We start from the raw sequence: 21,049 nt of genomic DNA on the forward strand, positions 1-21,049 counted from the left end.
AGATACAGACGACACTTTCTCAGATTGAATTAAGAAATCTCACATGCATCGAGGAAGAACTATTTTCTTTCAATATTTCGTACATCGATGCATCATACAAAGTTTGATATTAAATATCAAAGTCTACAATTTCGCTGTGTCAAATTATTTCGTGACTCAAAGACGCCTCTGGAGTGCAAAGTGTTAAAGAACATTTCAACGACAGTTCGGCAGAACGATCCGCGAGGTGTTGCAACCGCAGAGGAATCCACAGAATCCGGGGAATCCCAAAAACCGGAGGAATGTCAAAGAGTTCGCGGTTGTCGAGCGGAGAACGCGCGGGAATGCAAATTATTTCGTTGTCGATTGAAATAACGAGCGGCTGCCTGTTGTTCCGGGCTGTAATGAAATCGAGGACGTTACTCGATCGGGAAAATAAATATTCGAATGGCGTCCCGGCCGACTACGGGAATAATGCGGCGGGGAATTTGAATGGGAGTGTTCCGCGGGAATCGAGGATATTGATGCCGCTATCGCGGCAGGTGTCGAACAGGCGTCGTTGCGTGTCTGTTACGCGGTGGAAACGAGTCACGCGTGCATTACCGGCCGCGCGCGTTACACGAGTGGACGGAGGGATCGAAGAAAATTCAGGTTATATTGATACGGGGCCCTGGATTCGCCGGATATTGCGTTTAGTCCTGCTTTTGTCGCGGACGGCAACCGATGCTCTCAATTTTACCCGTGTATACATAGACTGGACTCGATTATTCGCACTTTTATTTCTCGAAGAGGATTTATAGGACTTGTAGGGGATCGTTCTTCGAGTGATGAAACGTAGTGAAAATGGGGCGCGTCGAAGGATACTCTTGTTCTGAAGCTTGCGAGAAGAATGTTAGTTATTCCATAGGCGTTCTAATTCGAGAGTATTTTTATATTTCTATTGATACATCTTGAAATGGATTCTTGATGTAAAAGATTGTAAGGATCTCGCGGATTAAACGAACAACTGAATTAACGGATGAACGTCTCTGTGTCGCTGTAAATGAAACCGTGCTGCATTAGCAGATTGCGTAACTTCGCACAGAGTCTTCAGTCATAGAATACAGACTTTAATTAAACTTCACGCATCAGCGCTTCGCTTTTCATTGACCGAAGCTATCTGATGATTAATCTCGGTTCCCGGAACGCTTCCATAAAAGTGTAGAATCACAATCTGTCGTAGCTCGTAGAATTCAGAGAACCTTGATTCCGCCGAGCACGTTCGCGAGCTGACCACCTTTCGAATTTGAAAATGTTCAACCGAAAAATCTCGGTCGACGGGAACCGCGCGCGTCCCCGAGCGACGGATCATCGGTTTCCCTCGATTCTCGTATCGCCTTGAACGATTCCACTCGTCGGCCATTTTCTTCGGCGGATCCGTTCACGAAAATCGTCGATCGGAGTCCCGGGGAACCGCGAGATTTCCGCTCGACTCGATTTTCCGGCAGAGAGGACACGCTCGATCGGCCGTCCCGCAGGATCGACGCGATTTTTTCCCGTGTTTCGCGAATTACGGTAATGCGGGCGCCGCGAGAGAGAAGCCGGCTCTGAAAAGCGGAACGACGGCGAAGCGATGGCGAAGTGCTCGTCAAATTATAGGTATGCGACCGGGGAACGTTTACGACGCGGCCGAAAGGGGAAAGGGAGGGGGGATGAAGAGAGGGAAAGAGAGAAAGAAAAAAGAGAAGGAGAGCTCTCGATTCGAATTTCCCACTAACCGACCGACGCTTTTTAAGATCGTTCGTTTTAACGGCGCCATCTTTACGGCGCTGCGCGCGCGAGGAACGGCCGGCCGGAATCGGCGAACTGGTTGTTGCGGCCGGAAAACGCGGTACAAGGGACACGGTTAATTTGTTTCGGCGATTTCGGGGCTTCCGAATCAGAGAACGAGGACCAGGGAAACGTTCCGCGAGCTTTTCGGCTTTGCGCAGTGATTTCTTCGTGTTTCTGTGCGTATTATATACGCGGAATGTGATATTGCTTGGCGCGGAGAGCTTCACTCTTTGGTTCTGCGCTTGTTTGGGGAAGTTTGAAGTTTCTTTTTGGAATTTTGAATGTGACTAATGAGTAATCGATTGGTTCATTGAAATTGAACTCAGTACTGAAGGAGAGACGAAATTAAATTGAAAGGAGAGACAGGGGAGAAATAGAGAAAAATTCGAGTTAAAAGTTTCAAGTTGAAATTTTGTGCGTTGACGAAAGGTTCGAGATTTCACATTTAACTTGCGGTACAATAACGAGTGATGAAGATTTCTAAACTAATTTAACAAGAATCAATATTGTTCATTACTCACAGATCAAAGCAAACTATTTTGCTATTATGAATGTACTATCTTCAATTGAAATTTCCACCTGAAGTAGAATGGAAAATTTTGTTGTATTTCTTACAAATTGTCGATAGTAAAATATTACACGAGCTTAGTAACGAAAGTAAATAGTACGCCAAGGAGTTAAGAACAAGAAATTTCAAAGGTTCTCGTAGAAGAAATCAAATTTCAAGTAGCATTTTCACAAAACCATTCCTAAAACTGGTGAATAGAAATAGATAAATCCCAGAGCAATCCGAATTGAACCAAATGAAGAAGTAAATAATCCGCGACCCCATCTTACTTTTGTATCGTTCGCAGCGCGCTCGGCAGGACGAAATATTCATCGACTAGCTGCTCCCGAGGATCGCGAGGATATCGACGCCGGGTTAGCGACTCCATAACCGTGCGCGCACGAATAGTTGTCACGCCACGTCTCTCAATACACGCGACGAGCAATCCGCGGGGTTATTTTCGATGCATTCGCCTCGACTATGCGACGACTACGCGCATTTTCGCGACGCTCGCCTCGCCTCGCCCCGCCGCGTCGCGCCGCGGCGGCCAGAAGGGAATCGGAAACGCGAATTTCAGACGCTCGAGAGCTAGAATCCCTCTAACCCGTTAACCGTGGAACCCGATCCGATCCGACGCGCGTCTCTTATTCAATTAAACGATGATATTTCCCCGTTTCCTCGGATTGAATAATCAAGCAGAATTGGATAATGCATCCAATCGTTGCGTTTCCTGCTTCATTTTTTTATGTAACGGAGAAATTTAATTGGCCGATTACGGTCGTTGCAACGATTAGATCGCGGATTACATGTGTTTAGACGTTCTAGGAATGCTCGAGGAATACCGGGGAATTCATAACATTGTATAACGCGAAAAGGCGAACGAAAGTTTCGATGTGTTTTCAGTTAATCGCCGACGTTACGCAGCTTTAACGCTAGCACGGGTGCATACGAATATTTCCTAGAGGAAATTAAAGCTGTTCGTTCGAATTTACTTTTCTCCTTAATCGTTTATCAGCGATTCGACTGTTATTTATAACCACTGTTTCTCAAGGAGAAATTAATTAACGTCGAGGATGAAAGCGCGACATTTTCCGAATCACGCCATTAACGGCCATCACACCGTCGATTTCCCCGTGTACGGTAATATTAATAAAAATCCCGCAATTTTCGCGGGAGGCCGTGCGACAAGTTGTGTCGATAGGTTCGTAAACTCCTGTGTAACCGATCGGGCAGGAATTTCTGCTATAAAAAGATAGCTCGTTTAGCGGGTTAAAGGCCGAGCGGGGTTTCCCCTCCGGAATACGTTTCAGCTCCTCGATCGATCGATCTCTCTCGCCATCCACCCCCGGTGCCTATCCGCCTTCGCCCCCCGCCCCCGTCGGCCCCCTCATGTTAAATTACTTTTATCGAGAGGATAAAATGGAATACGTCTATGGCAAGCGTCGGCAAATATTTTGCCCCGCAGTACGGTACTAATGGAAAAGTATAGTAGCCGGTGGCGGCCATTATCGCCGGTTATAGTTGAAAACACGCGTCAAGCTGTTATTGTATTCGAGACAGGTAGAGAAACAGGAGGATGGCGGGAGTGACGGAACTAAAGCGGGGAGAGAAAGTGACAGTGGAAGTGAGGGAACAGGGAAGAGAGTGAGAAAAAGAAGCAGGGAAAATAGAAGAAAAGGAGAAAGAGAAGTAGAAGACATAAACTAATAGGAAAAGAGTAGGAGGAAGAGTAAGAAAAAGAAGCAGGAAAAATAGAAGAAAAGGAAGAGAGAGAGAAGTAGGAGACATAAGCCAATAGGAAAAGAGTAGGAGGAAAAAGAGAAAATGAGTAGAAGACAGGAATCGATAGAAAAAAAGAGAAAAAAAGAGGGGAAGTGTAAAAGACAGAGCAATGGAGCGAACAAGTACAAGACAAAGAAAGCAAGAAAGTTGAAGGGAGAACGCGAAAGGGAGAGAGACAAAGCAAGAGGGCAGGGGAAGAAAGAAACGGAGTACAGAAAAAAAAATGGCGGAATGTAAGAATACGAGCGGTGACCGAAGGCTTCTCGACGTTCCCGTTTGCAGGTTCGCGTTTCGTCGTTCGAACGAGCGGATTTTTGTAATACCGTAAAATTGAAAAACTTGTGGAAACGAGAAAAGAGGATTTGTAGTGCGGCCTGCCCTTTTCTACCCCCGGTGCCGGTGAAAGATGAGGAACAAACGAGCGGACGTTTCGCTGCTGCCTGATAATTACCGACCAAGTAACGCATGGAAATCGTATCCGCCACGCGGATTAATTAGACCCCATTCTTTTTCTTCTTCCTCCCTCTCTCTCTCTTTCCCCGCCTTTGCTTGTTTTCTGTTGTGGCTGTTTCTCGTCATTATTTGCAACACAGTTAATTTTCAGCTGTGAAGTGAGTTTTTTTTGCTTTTGACGGTCTGGCATTGTCTGTCGTCGGGATAGAGACGTTATAGTTCTCTAGTTTTTCATTTTCTCCGCGAGAGAGCTATAGATTCTCCCCGCGAGGGAGCAATTTCTGTCTCTTTCGAAGAGAGTAACTTCTATTGCCTGTAGGAGAGCGATTCTCCTGTTCTCCACGAGAGAGCAATTCTCCACGAGAGAGCGACTCTCCAGAAGACATCAATTTCTGTTCTCCACGAGAGAGCGATTCTCCAGAAGACAACAATTTCTGTTCTCCACGAGAGAGCGATTCTCCAAAAAACAGCAATTCCGGTTTTCCACGAGACACCAACTCTCAATATCCACAAGATTCTCACGATTCTTAATCCTCACAAGAAAGCAACTCCTGTTCTCCACGAAGAAGCCAATTTTCATCATAAAACAATTACTCCTTACGAGAATCGTATTTCTTTTTTCACTAAAGAGCTACTTTCCTCCGCAAGAGAGCAACTCCTGCCCCTAAAATTCACTCAGTTCCTACAAGAAAGCGAGCGAGAGAGAGCCATTTCTAACATTTCCACGCTGTAAACCGAAAATCGCTCTCCGGCGGAGGGAGAGCTCGCGTAATGAAAATTGACAGGGAGGTGAGGCAAACGCGGCACATATTTGCCTACGTTCCAGAACCGTTGGATCGAATCCGCAACATCTAGTTCGCATGGCATCTACGCTATTTATACGCGTTTGTCCAAAAGCGTTTCAATAGGGACACGAAAATCGCAACGCGAGCATGAAGTCGGGGAGACGCGATATCATGCCGCGTTTCTCCGGTACGCGGATTGCCAATTCCTGACGCGATGGAAGACGATGCCGGTCGGAAAACGATAGCAGCAGGTACTGTTCGCAACAGAAAGGGAAAGACAAATAGGCGAAGGGGCAACGGAGGGTGGAGGCAGAAGAGAATCAGGTGAACGAAGAACACGCCACGGTTCGCAAAACTTTTGCGAATGCTGATCCATTCGTGTGACAGCGAATAAAAGTTTGCTGACGGGGACGACGTTAAATGTCAGCCGGAGACGGTTCCAGTGACGCGATTAAACGAACACCGCTGTTATACGAGTTACCTTGAATATCTGTTTTTATGCTAATAACAAAAGGGACTTGGGCGCACTGCTTGCGTTTGTCGCGTCCAGTTACGAGTGATTTGGTTTATTCATTCGCAACTGTTAGGTATTATATACTAGTAATTATATAATTACTAATTATTGAGGAATAATCAGTGACTTCGATCATAAGCGTGAAGCAAGTCTTAAAACAATCTCAGTTAATTCAACTTGAATAAATCGAATTAATCAAACTTCATTAGAAAAACCTAGAATTGGTACCATTGTTATATGATTAGCCATTTCTCTTATTAACTGTTACAATTCTCTACGAAATCCAAATATCTCGCAAATATTTACAAGAGTAGTCTCAAACACTCTCTCGTTCGCAGTGAAAACAAAAGACCAAACTGACAGTCTTTTAACTCTTTGCACTCGAAAGTTTTTTACTGGAAATATTCAAGATTTTCCGACGAGATATAGACGACGTTGTTTGAACCTAATCTAACGATCATTCACGGATAAATTAAGCAGCAAAGATATTTTACTTAAATATTTCACTATGAATACTATAAAAATTAGTTACAGTTGGTGATAGATTACAAAACAACCTGAAGTGCTAAGGGTTAAAGCATTCTCCACGAAATGAAGAGGAAAATTCGAGTTCCAGAGTGTTGTTCCTGAAGATAAGCGTTCGTCGATCGCGAGGAAGACACGTGTGCCGCGTGCCTTCCCGCGAGCGTGTCGGCTTCGCGAGTATTTCACGCGGTATCGGAAGCGTTCGCTTCCCGCCGAACGACCACCTATGCAGACCATAAATCCGCGGGAAAGAAATATCCGGGAAAGTGGAGGGACACCGGAAGGAGCGCTGCCAGAACAATGGATAATGGCCGAGCCGCCGATCGGCTTTAAATCAACCCTCGCCGCAGGGCCAACTGCGCGCCGGCCGCGATACTCGCGTGAATAGTCCATCGGCCCCCGCGACCTGTTCTATCGTCCGCACGAAATCTTTCAACATAACGCACACCCCTGTCCCATTAATTCCGCCCGCTTACGAGATGATACCGCGTCGATTTTGTAAATCAACCGCGCCGGCGTTCATACAAACGTCGATTTCTTGCGGGCTGATTCGCGAACCTGTTCCGCTTCGGTTTTTCATTGTTCATCGATTAATTCATTTGGTAAATCGACTGTGTTGAGTTTCATGGGAAGTTTCGATTTCTTGCGAGCTGATTGCTGAAAGTTTTCCTGCTTCATTTTTAGATTTTTGTCATTTGATCTTGTCAATAGGCTGCTCTGATTTTTACGAGGATTTTGAATTGTTTCGAGTTGATTGCTGGAAATTTTCCTGCTTCATTTTTAAATTCTTGTCATTTAATCTTCTCAATAGGCTGCGCTGATTTATGGGAATTTTGAGTTGTTTCGAGTTCGGTGGAACTTTTTTCCTTTGTATTTATTGACTATCATTTGTTGAGTGTGAATTTCAATTTTAATAGAGTGATCTTTGAGACTTAGTCGAAGTTTGGAAGGTGAAGGTAAAATAGTATTTGCGTTTAATAACGTTTGTATTTGGTAAATTTATATTGTATTGGGATTTAGGAATATTTGATCATTTGATTGATCGATGAATTTCATTAGGGTAACGAGCGGTGAATAAGTGCCTCGGGCTTATGCGCTGTTAATGCTGACGGAAGTTCGTGTCTATAAATCACTGACTTTTTCTCGGTACATATAGCGAACAAACTAGAACAGTAGCCACATTCGTCGTATTTACTATGTAATTTCATAGTACATGCCTGACACATGCACGGTCACCCCGTTAATAGTACAAATTTTCCCCGAAACCGCAAGTGGTGAGACCACAAACGGTTCGACCGCAAACGATTTGACAGCCATTCCGTTTAAATAAACAGCGAGGCCACGTGTCACCGTTTGCCGGGCGCGAAACACTCCTGGACGCGTGAACGCGTCCCCGAATACTGAAAAATTCCCCGAAGCAATTCCGACGGCCACAAACTGGTAACCGAATATTCCTAGGCCTACGAATATTGCACATTTAAAAAGTGAACATCGATACCTTGTAATTTCAACGACGAAGCCCATGAATTACATTCATTTTCGTTCTCCGATACATCCTACGAAACTCGATTATTAATTCAACGAAACATTGTGCGGTGCTATCCGCTTCGCGATTAAATTAAAAACATTTCCGTTATCGCGATACGATATTCATTAAACCAAAAATACTTCGATCGTATCGACAGATTATTCACCAAAGAGTTCCCGGTGTTCTCCGATGAAAAATAGAGACAAAGTTAAAAAATTCCACGTGTTCGGCTGCTATTAACTAATCTACAGAATTAATCGGGGATCTTGTTTCCCGGGTACCGTCCGCTAAATAATTCAAACCGATCTCGAAATTAATCTCGAACGTTCACCAATCTCCGGCCAAGATCGCGTTCATTCTTCCTGTGAAATCTCCTGGGAATTCGTTAACATTAAAACTACGACACGCTTGAGTTGACTAGTTGCAGCTTTTTTTCAAATAGAAACGATAAAAGTACGTTTATTGAAATTTGCATTGATTTGTACTTTAGTTTCCTATGTCTGCTATATCGATTTTCATCGATCGTTACTCATCTATTTGAGAAAGCTTCTTAGAAACTTTAGAAAAGTACATCTTTTCTAATGTTTAAACAAGAAAAAATCTTTCTCATTTTGATTTCTATATCCTAAATCAATTTATCCGGTAACTACTTATCACTTTTATTTATATTATTATTATATGAATCACTTGAACAATAGAAAAATAAAATTTAAAAAATAGAAAAAATGGAATTAATCCTTCGGCGAGATCAGATGTTCTTATTTGGAAAACCAAGTCGCGAACGAATGATGTAATTAGTGAAACAGCAAGAGAGCAGCGCGTGGTTTCCTGTTTTCCTATTAATTAATTGATATTTAATTTAACTTCATCTGTCGAAGACTTTATACATCTCAAAGTATCTTCGTCAAAGGGTTAAACCATTTATTTATGACTCAGTCTTCCAAACATTAAAATTCCATCTCGTCGAAATGTCGACATCCGTCAGCAAAGGGTTAACCCTTTGAACTCTGTAGGCTCCACTATTGCCCCACTTATAATATCAAATATTCTAACGAATCAAAGAAACTACTAAAATTATTCCAATTTCCACATCCAAATTTTCCACTGAGTAGGAAAATAAAAAATCGAAGGAATGTTATTTTTCATTTTCACTAGAGATACTATAAAAATTAATCGCAGTTGCTGGTAAATTACAAAACCATCTGGAGTGCTAAGGGTTAAATCATAGAGAATAAGGAAACCATGTACTTATTTCTTGCTGTTCGAACAGTTAATCATTTGTTCACAGCTTGGCATTCCAAATGTAAAAGGTCTCGGCAAAATGTCGACGCAAAGGGTTAGTTCCTCAGAAATCCACCTCGTAACCCTTTGCCTAACTCCTAGATAAATCATTCGCGCCTTCCCAACGACTAGAAGAAGAAACACGAAACGGTGCGTCTCGACGCATCTGGCAATGCTAACGCCAACTACGCAGTTGCTAGACTGTTTTTCGTCGGACAAAGAGCAAGTAGACGGAAGGAGCCTCTGAAAAGGCAGAAACAGTCGGCGATCACCGTGCCAGGCGACCGATTAATCGCAAACACCTTCTGTTTGCCTTCCGTTCGCCGGCGAAGTCGCTCGCGAAAACGAAAGGAAAAAACTGACGCGATAATCTTATTCGCGCCGCGATATTTGAGCGCGTGAGTCACCTTTACGTATTTCATTGAACGCGCTCTCCCGCGAGAGGCCATCAATTCGCGAGGCGACCGGAATACGTATGGAGCATTACGAGCCACCGGCAACTTCCTGCGTCTATTTATTTTCCGCATCCTTGGAAAGATGATTCCCGCGCGGAGAATTGATTGTACAGGGTGTGCGCCGGGCAAGTGACGGCGAAACCGAAAATTATAATCCGCGCCGGGCAACGGGCGCATTGAGATTGGAAATTAATGGCAGTTCGGAATAATATTACATTCTTTAGAAACTGGAAATTGGATTTTCCTTTAGAAACTGGAAAGCGAATTTTCGGTAGAAATTGGAAAGTGAATTTCCCGTGGAGATTGGAATGAAATTGTTAGAAATCGGAAAATGAAATTGTAGCTCGTGAAAAAGTTAGTTGGAGGTGACTGCATTTTGCAGGCAAGCTTCTAGGGAAATTTGAGAAGATTTCATTGGTGTTAAATCAACGTAACGTGAAATTATTAATTTGATGTCTTGAGAAGTTGAGATTTTTCTTAAGGAGAAAATCCTTGAAAATTAGATGATTTTAGGTAAAAATCGTCGAAGAATTTCGCGTCGAAAATTTCTGAAAAATGCATGAATATTTGTTATGAGAGAGTATATTTAAACAGGCTGAAATTCTTCGATACGAAAAACAAAGAGAAGTTTAACGAATAAAGTAGATTGTCTGTTTTTCCACAAAATTTTCGTGTACAACAGCAGTTCTTACATGCGATTTTTATTAATAGGACTCCCTGTATATTTGTTTTACGTGTAGATACAATTTCGAAAATATTCAGCGTCGATCGATACGCACAGCGCGCCACGGATTGCGAACGGCAGGCCGTCGACGAATTTCGTCGCAAATAAAACATTATATAATTGTTGACAACGACACCTTGAGGTACGCCGAGGCGTGAAACTTTTACGAGCGGCGATAATTAACGCGCGGCGAGACAACTGTTGGAACCCGATTCTCTCGAACCGTTGACTGCATTGAAAAACCTTTTAAATCCTCGATAAGAATCTAAAATAAACGCTGTCCATAAAACGCATCGTACAAATTAATATCGTGAACCACATAATGAAAAGAACGGTGAAAAATCCTTTTCCTATTAATTATCGGATTTATGAAGCTTCCATAGCGATTATAGAATTTATTCTATCACAGAATGTCTAAAATTCTCCCGATAATTAAATTCATAAAATTTTCCTAATTGCAGAATCCATAAAATATCCCTAATAGTAATACCATACTAATAATATATTTATACAAGTCAATTTCGAAGCTTACTTCCACCTATAAAATTAATTAAATCACGAACCTTGAAAAATCCAAAAAAAGATTATATTCCAACAAAAATACTTATGCCCCTAATAGTTCGATTTCTAGGGATTTACTAGTAAAATCGAGCTAGTAATATTTCATAGCAGTAATCTGAGTACACTCGACGCGGTAACATGTGCGGGCAAGGTGTTCGCAGACGGCTATAGAGTTCCTCGATTCTAAACCGATGGCGTTCCGTAAGTATATAATAATTATTTATCGTTAAACCGGGCACTCAAAATATACTGATAATACGAGCTAATGGTTCACCGGCTCGTGGCTAATGTAAACCAATAAAAGTTTCGTTTACGGCGAAGGTTTACGGCGGCGAGCGTTTACCCCCGTTTAACCCTTTACGATCGGCGAACTCCGTACGATGAACTATGCAGTTTTAATCAGAGTTCCGCGAATGCGGTCGCGGCCGGGTAGAACAAGTAATTCCACTGTTTAGTAGAAAACAATAAAACGATACGCGCGTTTCGCGGTGTTTCCAGCCGTTGGCTCTTCGGACCGCGCGCCCCGCTCTAACGTTGAAAATGTTCGTCAAAGCCGTAGAAATGTTTTTCCCGGGCGCGGAGTAAGGTTCTCGCTTGAAAGGGATCGCGTTTCGAATATTTCGCATTAAAACGATGAAGTGGTTTTCAAGGTTTAATTCGAGATGATGCGAAACACATCGAGTGGAGACTCGATGGGGGCTGAAATCCCCTTTTACTTCGGGATGCGGTGAAATATTCAACGCGGGGAATTTCTACGGATTCACCTCTGTGAATTTAAGGTTCGAGGCTGTTAGTGTTGTTGAAAAACTATTGGTTTGATGATTAATGGTGGAAGCGTGTTATATAAATGCAACGCTGTTAGTACGATCAGTGATAGTTGATGGGAAATTTAATCAGTCTTCATATCATTGAGAAGATCGATGCAAAAATCAATACTTGAAGGGGTTAAGAAAGATAAACTAAAGGTACTCGATATAAGAACGCGAGTATCTAATCATATTAACCAGTTAACTGTGGAATTTAGTTTGAAAAATGTCTCATGCGAAACGAAGAAGAATTACATGTTCGTCTCAAAAAATAAATAATCCATCGTTAAAAGAGTTAGCACCATTAAGAGTTTTAAGGTGACGTGTATAGTCGTCAAACACAGTTAACTGGTTAAATAACCGGAAACCAAAAATTCTGAGTATTTAAACCATTTATTAGCAACTTTGTCTACCAAACATGAAACTTTCATCTTGTACGAAGTAACGTTCGTTTCTAAAGGGTTAACCCTTTGCCCTCCCAGCTCCTGTTACATTTTCTCTTCGATGAACCAGACTTCTGTTCAAAGACATTCTACATAGTGCGAAGGGTTAAGCAGCATTTGCATTTCGCAAAGACAGTACATTCCATTTCGTAAAACGCAGCCACGAAGTCTTCCGTTGAAACAAGTATATTCAACATTGGAGTTCAAAGAATGAAATAGCATCTGCATTTCGCAAATGCAATAAGTTCCATTTCGCAACCGCTTAGCTTTCTACACGAAGAGACGTAAACAACGAGCAAGAAGAAGGTACGAAGGAGCCAGGAAATCGACTAGATCTCCTACCTTTCTCGGTTCCGGCGCATAGATCCCAGGCAACGGCGCCAGCAGGTGCAAGCCGGGGTTCGGTATGCCGGAAGGGGGATGTCCAGGCGGGATCTGCAGCGGCACCAGCTTCAGCCCAGCCCAGGGTAGGTACCAGGGCACCGTGTGGTGCATGATCGCGGCACGATCGTCGACGATTCCACTGTACGGCGAGAACAACGCGCCAGGATGCGTTTCGCCGAGCGATTTGAAAAAAAAAGAACGACACTCGACGACGGTTCCGGGGGTTCGTGGCTGCGCACGGGCAACGAACGGGGCAAAATTCGAGTACTCCCGAAGCTCTTCGAATCCTCGAAAACCAGTAGGATATCAGCCTCGAGGCAAGGGACCAACGAGATCGAGGCGAGATCACCTTGGCATCTTCTACGAACGCGCCCGTTTATTTCCTCTATCCCCTCGTTTGCTTTCTACTCGCCACCCCTTGCTCCCCTATCCTCCAATCTTTACTTTCACCAAAATCCGATCGACGACTCGGATCAATCGAAACTCGATCACACGCGCGGGCACTCGGCGCACACTGATGTCATCGTAAAAGTGAATTCTCTCTCGCTTGTACTTCGGTTCGCTTCGGACTCTTTAGGGGATGGACGACGATGTGTCTCTCTCTCTCTGTGTGCGTGTAAGTATGTGTGTATGTGTGTCTGTGTCTGTGATTTATCGTTGCGTGTTACGATCGCGGATCTACGGAGACGTACGGGACGCACAGGTACAAGCGACACGCGACGTAGCCACCGGGAGCGCGCGGCAACGACTGATCGCCGATCGAGCGTCGACGCGCGAGCACATGGCCGCGTCTCCTACTACCCCCACCACGTGACGCCGCGATCGAGCTGCTTCTAGGCCGACAGACGTTCCCTCGATGGTTCAGCCGCCACCAACGCCAACCCCGCGCACAGACAGCCACCCTGTGCCACCGGCTTTCCCACCGATCCACGCCGCAAACGTTTCATACGCTTGACTTTGCCTACCTGACTCCTACACCTATTTCTGTCCCTTTCTAGGACGTAATGGCTGTTGTACCGACGCCGTTCCTACCCCTTGCTACCCCCGCATTTTTATTGCTGACGCTCGCGAGGATGTACGCGCGCTTTGATTATTGGCTTGGACTTTGTCTTGTTGTTGCATATATGGGGTTTGGGATTTTTTGGGCTTTTTAGGTTTTAGGTGTTCTGGGGTTTCTTGAGACTTTTGGAGATGCGGGGTTGAAATGCTGCGATTTTCTTGTTGGTTTATGGTTGTTTTTGGGGTTTTGGGTTTTAGTTTGTATATTGTCTGACGCTGGTGTTTTGGAGATCTTGGGACTTTTGGAGATGTTTGCAATGTTGCGATTATATTGTTGTTGGTTTATGGTTGTCTTTGTAGTCTTTGGGTTTCAATTTATATATCGTTTGAGGCTGGTGCTTTGGAGATCTTGGGACTTTTGGAGATGTTTGCAATGTTGCGATTATATTGTTGTTGGTTTATGGTTGTCTTTGTAGTCTTTGGGTTTCAATTTATATATCGTTTGAGGCTGGTGCTTTGGAGATCTTGGGACTTTTGGAGATGTTTGCAATGTTGCGATTATATTGTTGTTAGTTTATAGTTGTCTTTGTAGTCTTTGAGTTTCAATTTGTATATTGTTTGAGGCTGGTGTTTTGGAGATCTTGGGACTTTTGGAGATTTGTGTTTGAAATGTTGCGATTATTTTGTTGGTTTATGGTTGTCTTTGTAGTTTTTGGATTTTAGTTTGTATATTGTTCGAGGCTGGTGTTTTGGAAATGCGTGTTGGCAATACGGCGATTATATTATTGTCGGTTTCCTCATTTCTGTATTCTCGCGAATTTCAGTTTCTACATTTCCACGAAACCTATCGTGAAGAACGTCAATAACACTGCGTCTCTTTCCCTGGAGGAAGAAACTCGTATCAGAAATGAAAGTTAAACCGCAATCTAACTCGTATCCTGCGAAGGACACTGCTGCTGGTATATACATCGGACGAAGGAACCTTGAAAATCTGCGCGACACAAGTTCACGAATTATGAGACGTAAACACCGTTCCAACTTTGTCCTCGGCCGGCATCCGCTCGCGTGTGCCCCGGACGAAATGAAAATCACCGAAAAGTGAAACTCCCTCCGCACCTCATTCACCGGAACATTAAATTGCAGTTACCTTAACAATCATTAAACAAAACTTGCAAGCAATCCCTCGTAAATTTACGAAGATCTTCGTAAACTATACGTTCCACTATAAATGAAAACCCGACAAATTATCAATACACAATAGATCAACGCACGATAAATTAACATTTAGCCAGCCGAATGAGGAGATCTCCCACTTTTCACTTATTTCCTTTTATTCTGTTTATCTTTCTCTCGTTATTCAGTAAGTCTCGAAGTGGGATTATTCGCAGTTCATCAGATACGGTTCTTGTTTTTACAAAACACAGTTTCGAACCGAATTCATTGAATGAGTTCAATTGAAGATAAAGCCTAAGTGTTAATATTCCATAAAAACACATAATCCAAGATAAACTGCTAAAGTACCTCTGCAAAAATTTCCTGCGAATTCCCTAGGGTAAATTCAACATTCCGATAATTCCAACGTAAACCGTATCACTCGCAATTATTTCTCCTCTCCGTAATTCCTTGCTCGGAGTAAAGGGTAATAAAAAAATAAAAAGGCCCAAGGAAAAAAGAGAAACGGAGCACGAAGGAATCAGTGTAAACGACACCGGTGATTGAAACCCAATCCGAGGGCCGCGAGGGGGTGAGAAGACGTTGAAACCCGGTTGAATTATTCCCCGATTAAATAACCGCGCGCGAGCGTTTACGATTAAATTGCGCAACAATTTCCAGCGGATCGCGGGGATCCCCGCGCCGGCGGAACGAGGGGAACGGGAATTATTTACATTCTCGTTAAATATAATAACCGTCCGACGGGTGCAATCTAAAATTGGGCATACACCGGGGGGATCTAACTGTATCTAACTTCGCAGCCGGACGGATACTCGTAGACTATCAAACGAGATCCCATATTGCTGGCCGCCTCCCCCGGCGGATTATATATTTATCGGCAGTGTCGGTGATACAGCGGTGTTGGCCGCAAACGAGCTCGGTTAAAATGCCATCAATGAAAAAGCGAGCCATCTCGCGCGGAAAACACTTGCCACCCCTTGACATTCACCATTGTAGGACAGCCTTGCATTCTTCGTTAATATTTCGTTCGGAAATGAATTCTGTGGTCGTTTCGCTTCGATTATAAACGTTGGAATGAATGTATTTAACCCCTTGTGAACGAGGATTCTTTAACAGATGAAGGTAAGTTATATATCGATTGCTTAAACGATAGGAAAACAGGAAATTAGGTGATTTCTTGATGTTCGAGTAGTTAAATCATTTGTTTGCGACTTAACCATTTGCACTCGACAATATTTTTCATTAAAAATATTCATTCTGACTAAATATTAACGATATTTTTCGCAATACAATTGATTATCTTATATAAATTAAGGGACAGAACTATTTTACTTCGATGTTTTATGTGTCATTACTTTCTGACTAACGATATTAACGATATTTTTCGCAACACAATTGATTATCTTATATAATTTAATAGACAGAAGTATTTTCGATGCTTTATGTGTTGATACATTACACGAGGTTTAATATTGGATTGAAAATTTTATAAGTTTGCTGCGTCGAATCAAGTGGCGACTGTGAGGCGCCCCTCGAGTGCGAAGGTTAATCTTCCAAATATCGATCTAGTAAATGTCAAAATGTCCGCAAAGGGTTAAACGTTTCCCCTGATGTTTTGGAATTTGTTGTGTGAGGTGATGTGGAGTTATTGGAATAATTTTTGATTTTCTTTGTGAACAGATGATAGATTTGTGTTGAATAGACTCCATGTTTGTTTCTATTCCTAAAGATAATCAGGATTATAATGTTACGGTGATGAGTAAGTACAGTGTTAGTTAATAATGCGTAATATAACTGTAAGTACAATTGTAATACAAATTAATGAGACATTCTCTGATGGACTTGCGTATTGTTGGAGACTATACTGCACTTTTAATGACAACGATAACTCTGAATAGTGATCGTCAGTTTTTCCCGTCCACATTTAGGGAAAATTCTGGGTTAGGTCTGTGATGCGTTGTGCGCGCATCGCCGTGTAGCCGGGCAATTTCATTTCTTTTTATACTTTAATGCACCGTTGCAATATAGAATGCGGGTGAATAATTTACCAATTGGCGTTATCATGCACGGATCGGGGAAACTGGGATTTTGGTTGCTTGAAACTGGTTTTAAAGAGTGAATAATAGAACAGAGCTGTATTAAAGTTCATAGAATGTACACTTGACTTTCCGTCAGATTCGCGGCGCTTCGAACAATTTCATTGAAGAGGAGAAAACTCTATCGTCGAAACGGAACATGCGTTTCTAAAAACTTCTGTTCAATATTGGTTTAGTAAGCCGAGGTATTGGAGCGTACAAGTTTGCCGAAAATATCCTATGCATCTATTCGAAAATTTCAAATATCGAAAGAAAATCTGAAGAGTCACTAAAAGTTCCAAATATTTAAACACAATCTAAGGAATTACTGAAAGTTTCAAACGTCTAAGCAAAATCTAAGGAATATTCAAACGTTTCAAACGTCTGAACAAAATCTATGGAATATTTGAAAGTTTCAAAGGTTTAAGCAAAATCTAAGGAATATTTAAAAGTTTCAAACGTCTAAGCAAAATCTAAAAAATAACTGAACGTTCCAAATATCTAAGTAAAATGTAACGAATACCTAAAAGTTAACACTAGAACTACGTATCAGTCAAAATGACTGGTTCCGATTTATTTGTTTAGCAATTATTGATATCTTCGAAGCATTGAATACTCGAAATGATTTTGAAAATAAACAGTTTCACTAGAGTACTACAACGAATGTCTGAAGAAACTGAAAATAATCTATTGTTACAGTTTTTATAGGAATTGCATATTAATCGTATTAAATGCTCGGTAGTTCTAGTGTTAAATTGCCCATCTTCCAAAATGGTTCTAAAAGAACTTCCCACGAAGTAAGCAGTGTCATTCCGCCATAACCAATAAGAACGTCGTTTTTATTGACTATCCCAGAATCAGTTCTCGAAAACGCGTGCTGACAGACGAAAAATGTAGCGCCAGGACGGACATAAAAACCGGGAAGATTGGTAAACGACGACAAAACGACGGCACTTCGAACTGTGTTACAAACGGACGGCCATTCGAGTGTGTCTCGACGCCATTAAAACCAGCAGAAATGAGAGGCGTCGGTAAACAGTCGGCTGCATCGAGCGGCCGTATGTTAAAGCAAATATTGATGGACAAACGTTCGGCGGTTCGCACGGAGACGAATGTCGAATATTAATATTAATGCGGCGTCATTACACTTGCTGATCGTGCCAGCGCTTCTCGCGGAGATGATCAGCCTTTGGCGAACCGTTCAGAACTCGCGGGACTTCCGGTCGATATTTTTTCTACATTGGCACACACTATTATTCGCAATGATCACAATTGTCAGAAATTACTCCAGATGTTCAAGTGTATAATGTATATCGTCTTCGCCTCGTCAAAAAATCTTAAATACTTCTAGTGAGAAATTTCCGAGTGCAAAGGGTTAACATTTTGAAATTTCCAAACGAAGAGCAACGTTGAACAAATTTGAAGTCGACTGCAGTAGACACCAAGGATTCTACTAAACAGATGCTAAACGAACTCGCCAGACATTCCGAGTCACCGTCTCCTTTCTTAATAACATTAAAAGCGATACCGCGTTAACTCCGGGAAATCAGTTTAATACATGAAGAGTCCGATTTCTCTGACGAAAGTGATACAAACGCATCCTCCAGGCAAAGGCAAAAATATAACTGGACGAGAGGCGAACGGCGAATCGTCCGGTTTCTCGATTACTTTACAAACAATCCGACGGAATTAATCGGGCGATGTAACCTGTTCCCTTTTATCGCGATCCAAGGAACACCGTGAGACCCGCTGCGACCGTCGCCGAGGAGGGTAGAATTGAAAAATTAGCAAACAGCGTGCCGGGGAAGGCAACTAGACGCGCGGACGACGAATCGTAAACAATTTGTCGCGCGGTCGTCTTCCAGAAAACGACAGAAAATTTTTCAATTACTTACGAGACCGAGGCGAAGGAAAACAGAGTCCGAGGAAGGTAAATAGATCCTCGCCTTTTTGATTGTGTACCGGGGCACTGGCAGCGGCAAGAATTTATTGGGACGCCGGTGTATAAAACGAGAGAATCCTGGGAGTTACGGATGTTGGATACAAATATTTCACTTGTACCTTTGGCGACAAATATCATTGAACAATGATGGTAACTTTGTTGCAATAATGAACGTTGCGGCGCCTAAACGGGATGATTATTCACTCGCACTCTAAATGTGACTGTTCTACTTTAACACTTTCACTGACAAGTAATCACTCATCAAAACAATGCAGTCGATATATTTGAGGAAATTCAAGATTCATGATTCCTCTGCTGTTTTTCTTATATTTCGTACATTTAACAGAATTCGGTTAGTTCGATGCATTGAGAAAGTTAATGGTTCAATTTATGTGAAAAATGATGTCACTTGAATTTGGTGACGTGGCAAAGCGTTAAAAAACCAGCGAAATAGAATTAAATGCCAGCAGTTTTTCAAACAATCAAACACGAAAAATCAAACACGAAAACTAACACAAAAGCAACGGAAAGACCGCATAACTGTATCTTCCACGCTAGACAACGGTAAAGCCGCGTGTCCACGCGACAGCAGCCAACAGGGTGGAGAACGCGTCGAGCGCGGGGTGTGCATTCACTCGGGGAAAACTCGCGGCCGAAAACGCGCCACGAAAGCTCCATTAATCTCGTGGAAGTTGGTTTGCATGGGGACCAAGGAGGAAATCGTTAAGACGTGTTACAGGAGCCGTGCACCGTTCCCAGAAGCTGGAATTCGCCTGTCCCGAAACTTTGCTTGAAAGTTTCGCTAAAAAATTCGATTCCCGGTCGTCTCTATCTTTCTTCCACCTTCGCAATATCATTCGAACTTTTTCACCCTTTCGCATTAGCATTATAACCTCCCCTTTCTTTCGCACTATCGCTCCGTCTTTCTGCCACTTTTACGATATCATTTCACCTCTCCTCCAGTTTCATACCATCATGCCATCGTTTCACATCTTTCACGCTCTCGTTCCTTTTTTTCTGCCATCTTTATTCTATCGTTCTACTTTGCCTATCACATTATCGTTCCAGCTTCCTGTCTCTCCTTAACTCTATCATTTTATTCTTACTCTCTTTCACGCCGTAGTTCTTCCTTCTACTTTCACGTTATGGTTCTTCTTTCTCCTACCTTTGTACTATCGTTCTACTTTGCCTCTCACATTATCGTTCCAGCTTCCTGTCTCTCCTTTACACTATCATTTTATTTTCTCTCGTTCACACCATCGTTCTCTCTTCCTTCTACTTTCACACTATCGTTCTTCTTTTCTCCCACTTTTATTCTATCGTTCTACTTTGCCTCTCTTGCACACCATCGTCCTTTCACTTGTATTCTATCGTTCTACTTTGCCTCTCTTGCACACCATCGTTATTTCACTTTTATTCTATCGTTCAACCCTTTTCTCCTTCTCACGATCGTCCTATCCTTCTTCCACTTTCACACTATCCTTCTATCTTCCTTCTACTTTCACACTATCGTTCTTCTCCCACTTTTATTCTATCGTTCTACTTTGCCTCTCTTGCACACCACCGTTCTTTCACTTTCATTCTATCGTTCAACCCTTTCCTCCCTCTCACGATCGTCCTATCCTTCTTCCACTTCCACACTATCCGTCCATCCTCCTTCTGCTTTCACACTATCGTTCCATCCTTCTCTTCCCCGCGGCCGATGGGATTACTTTTCGCGGCTCCCTGAAATGGAAGGCTTCCCCGAGTCTGCTTTGTACGCGATACGTATCGCGTTTACAGGGATTGATTGCTGGCGGGGTTCGTTCGTTCGTACGTACCTACGTACGTCGCCGGAGCGTGGGTGGTTTCTTTTTACCCGGTCCTTTTGTTCGATGTTTCGGTGTTTTATGGGTTGGCTTTGCGGCGGTGCGGCGTCGCGCGCGGTTCTTGGATTTCGTGTTCGGGAAACCGGACCGCGCGGGATAAGCCAATTTTGGACAATGGAGCCGTTGAACGTTTCCGGTGGTAGGAGTTTTTCGCGTTAGTTTACGGATTTTGTTCGACGAAAATTTGATCGACGCGCAATCCTTGTGTTGGATTTCTTGAACCGTGAATTTGTAGAAAATCCTGTTGTCTTCAGAGTGAAATAATCTAATTATAATAAATTAATCGGTTTCAGTTTGAAGTTTAACCGTTTCATTTAATAATAAAGTGAAGCGTCCTTGAATCTCAGATAATTCTCAGAATATTAACCCTAAGTATTTAATAAATTTCATAGTAAAACTATAAAATTTGATAT

At 42.7% G+C, this 21,049-nt stretch overlaps 1 protein-coding gene across 2 annotated transcripts in view; it reads right to left on the reverse strand.

The window, feature by feature from the left end:
• The window catches only part of LOC116434958 (pseudouridylate synthase RPUSD2), a 265,401-nt gene that overhangs the window by 198,211 nt on the left and 46,141 nt on the right, over window positions 1-21,049 (reverse strand). The window contains exon 1 of one of the 2 annotated variants that reach the window (XM_076366769.1): window positions 12,538-13,393. The exons of the other annotated variant lie outside the window; for it this stretch is intronic. Within the exon in view, the coding sequence (XP_076222884.1) occupies window positions 12,538-12,690 (153 nt within the window). The 5' untranslated portion in view covers window positions 12,691-13,393. Of the gene's footprint in view, window positions 1-12,537; window positions 13,394-21,049 lie in introns of those variants that run through there. 2 annotated transcript variants of the gene reach the window in all.

This window comes from Nomia melanderi, chromosome 4, assembly GCF_051020985.1.
Source record: "Nomia melanderi isolate GNS246 chromosome 4, iyNomMela1, whole genome shotgun sequence".
NCBI lineage: Eukaryota > Metazoa > Arthropoda > Insecta > Hymenoptera > Halictidae > Nomia > Nomia melanderi.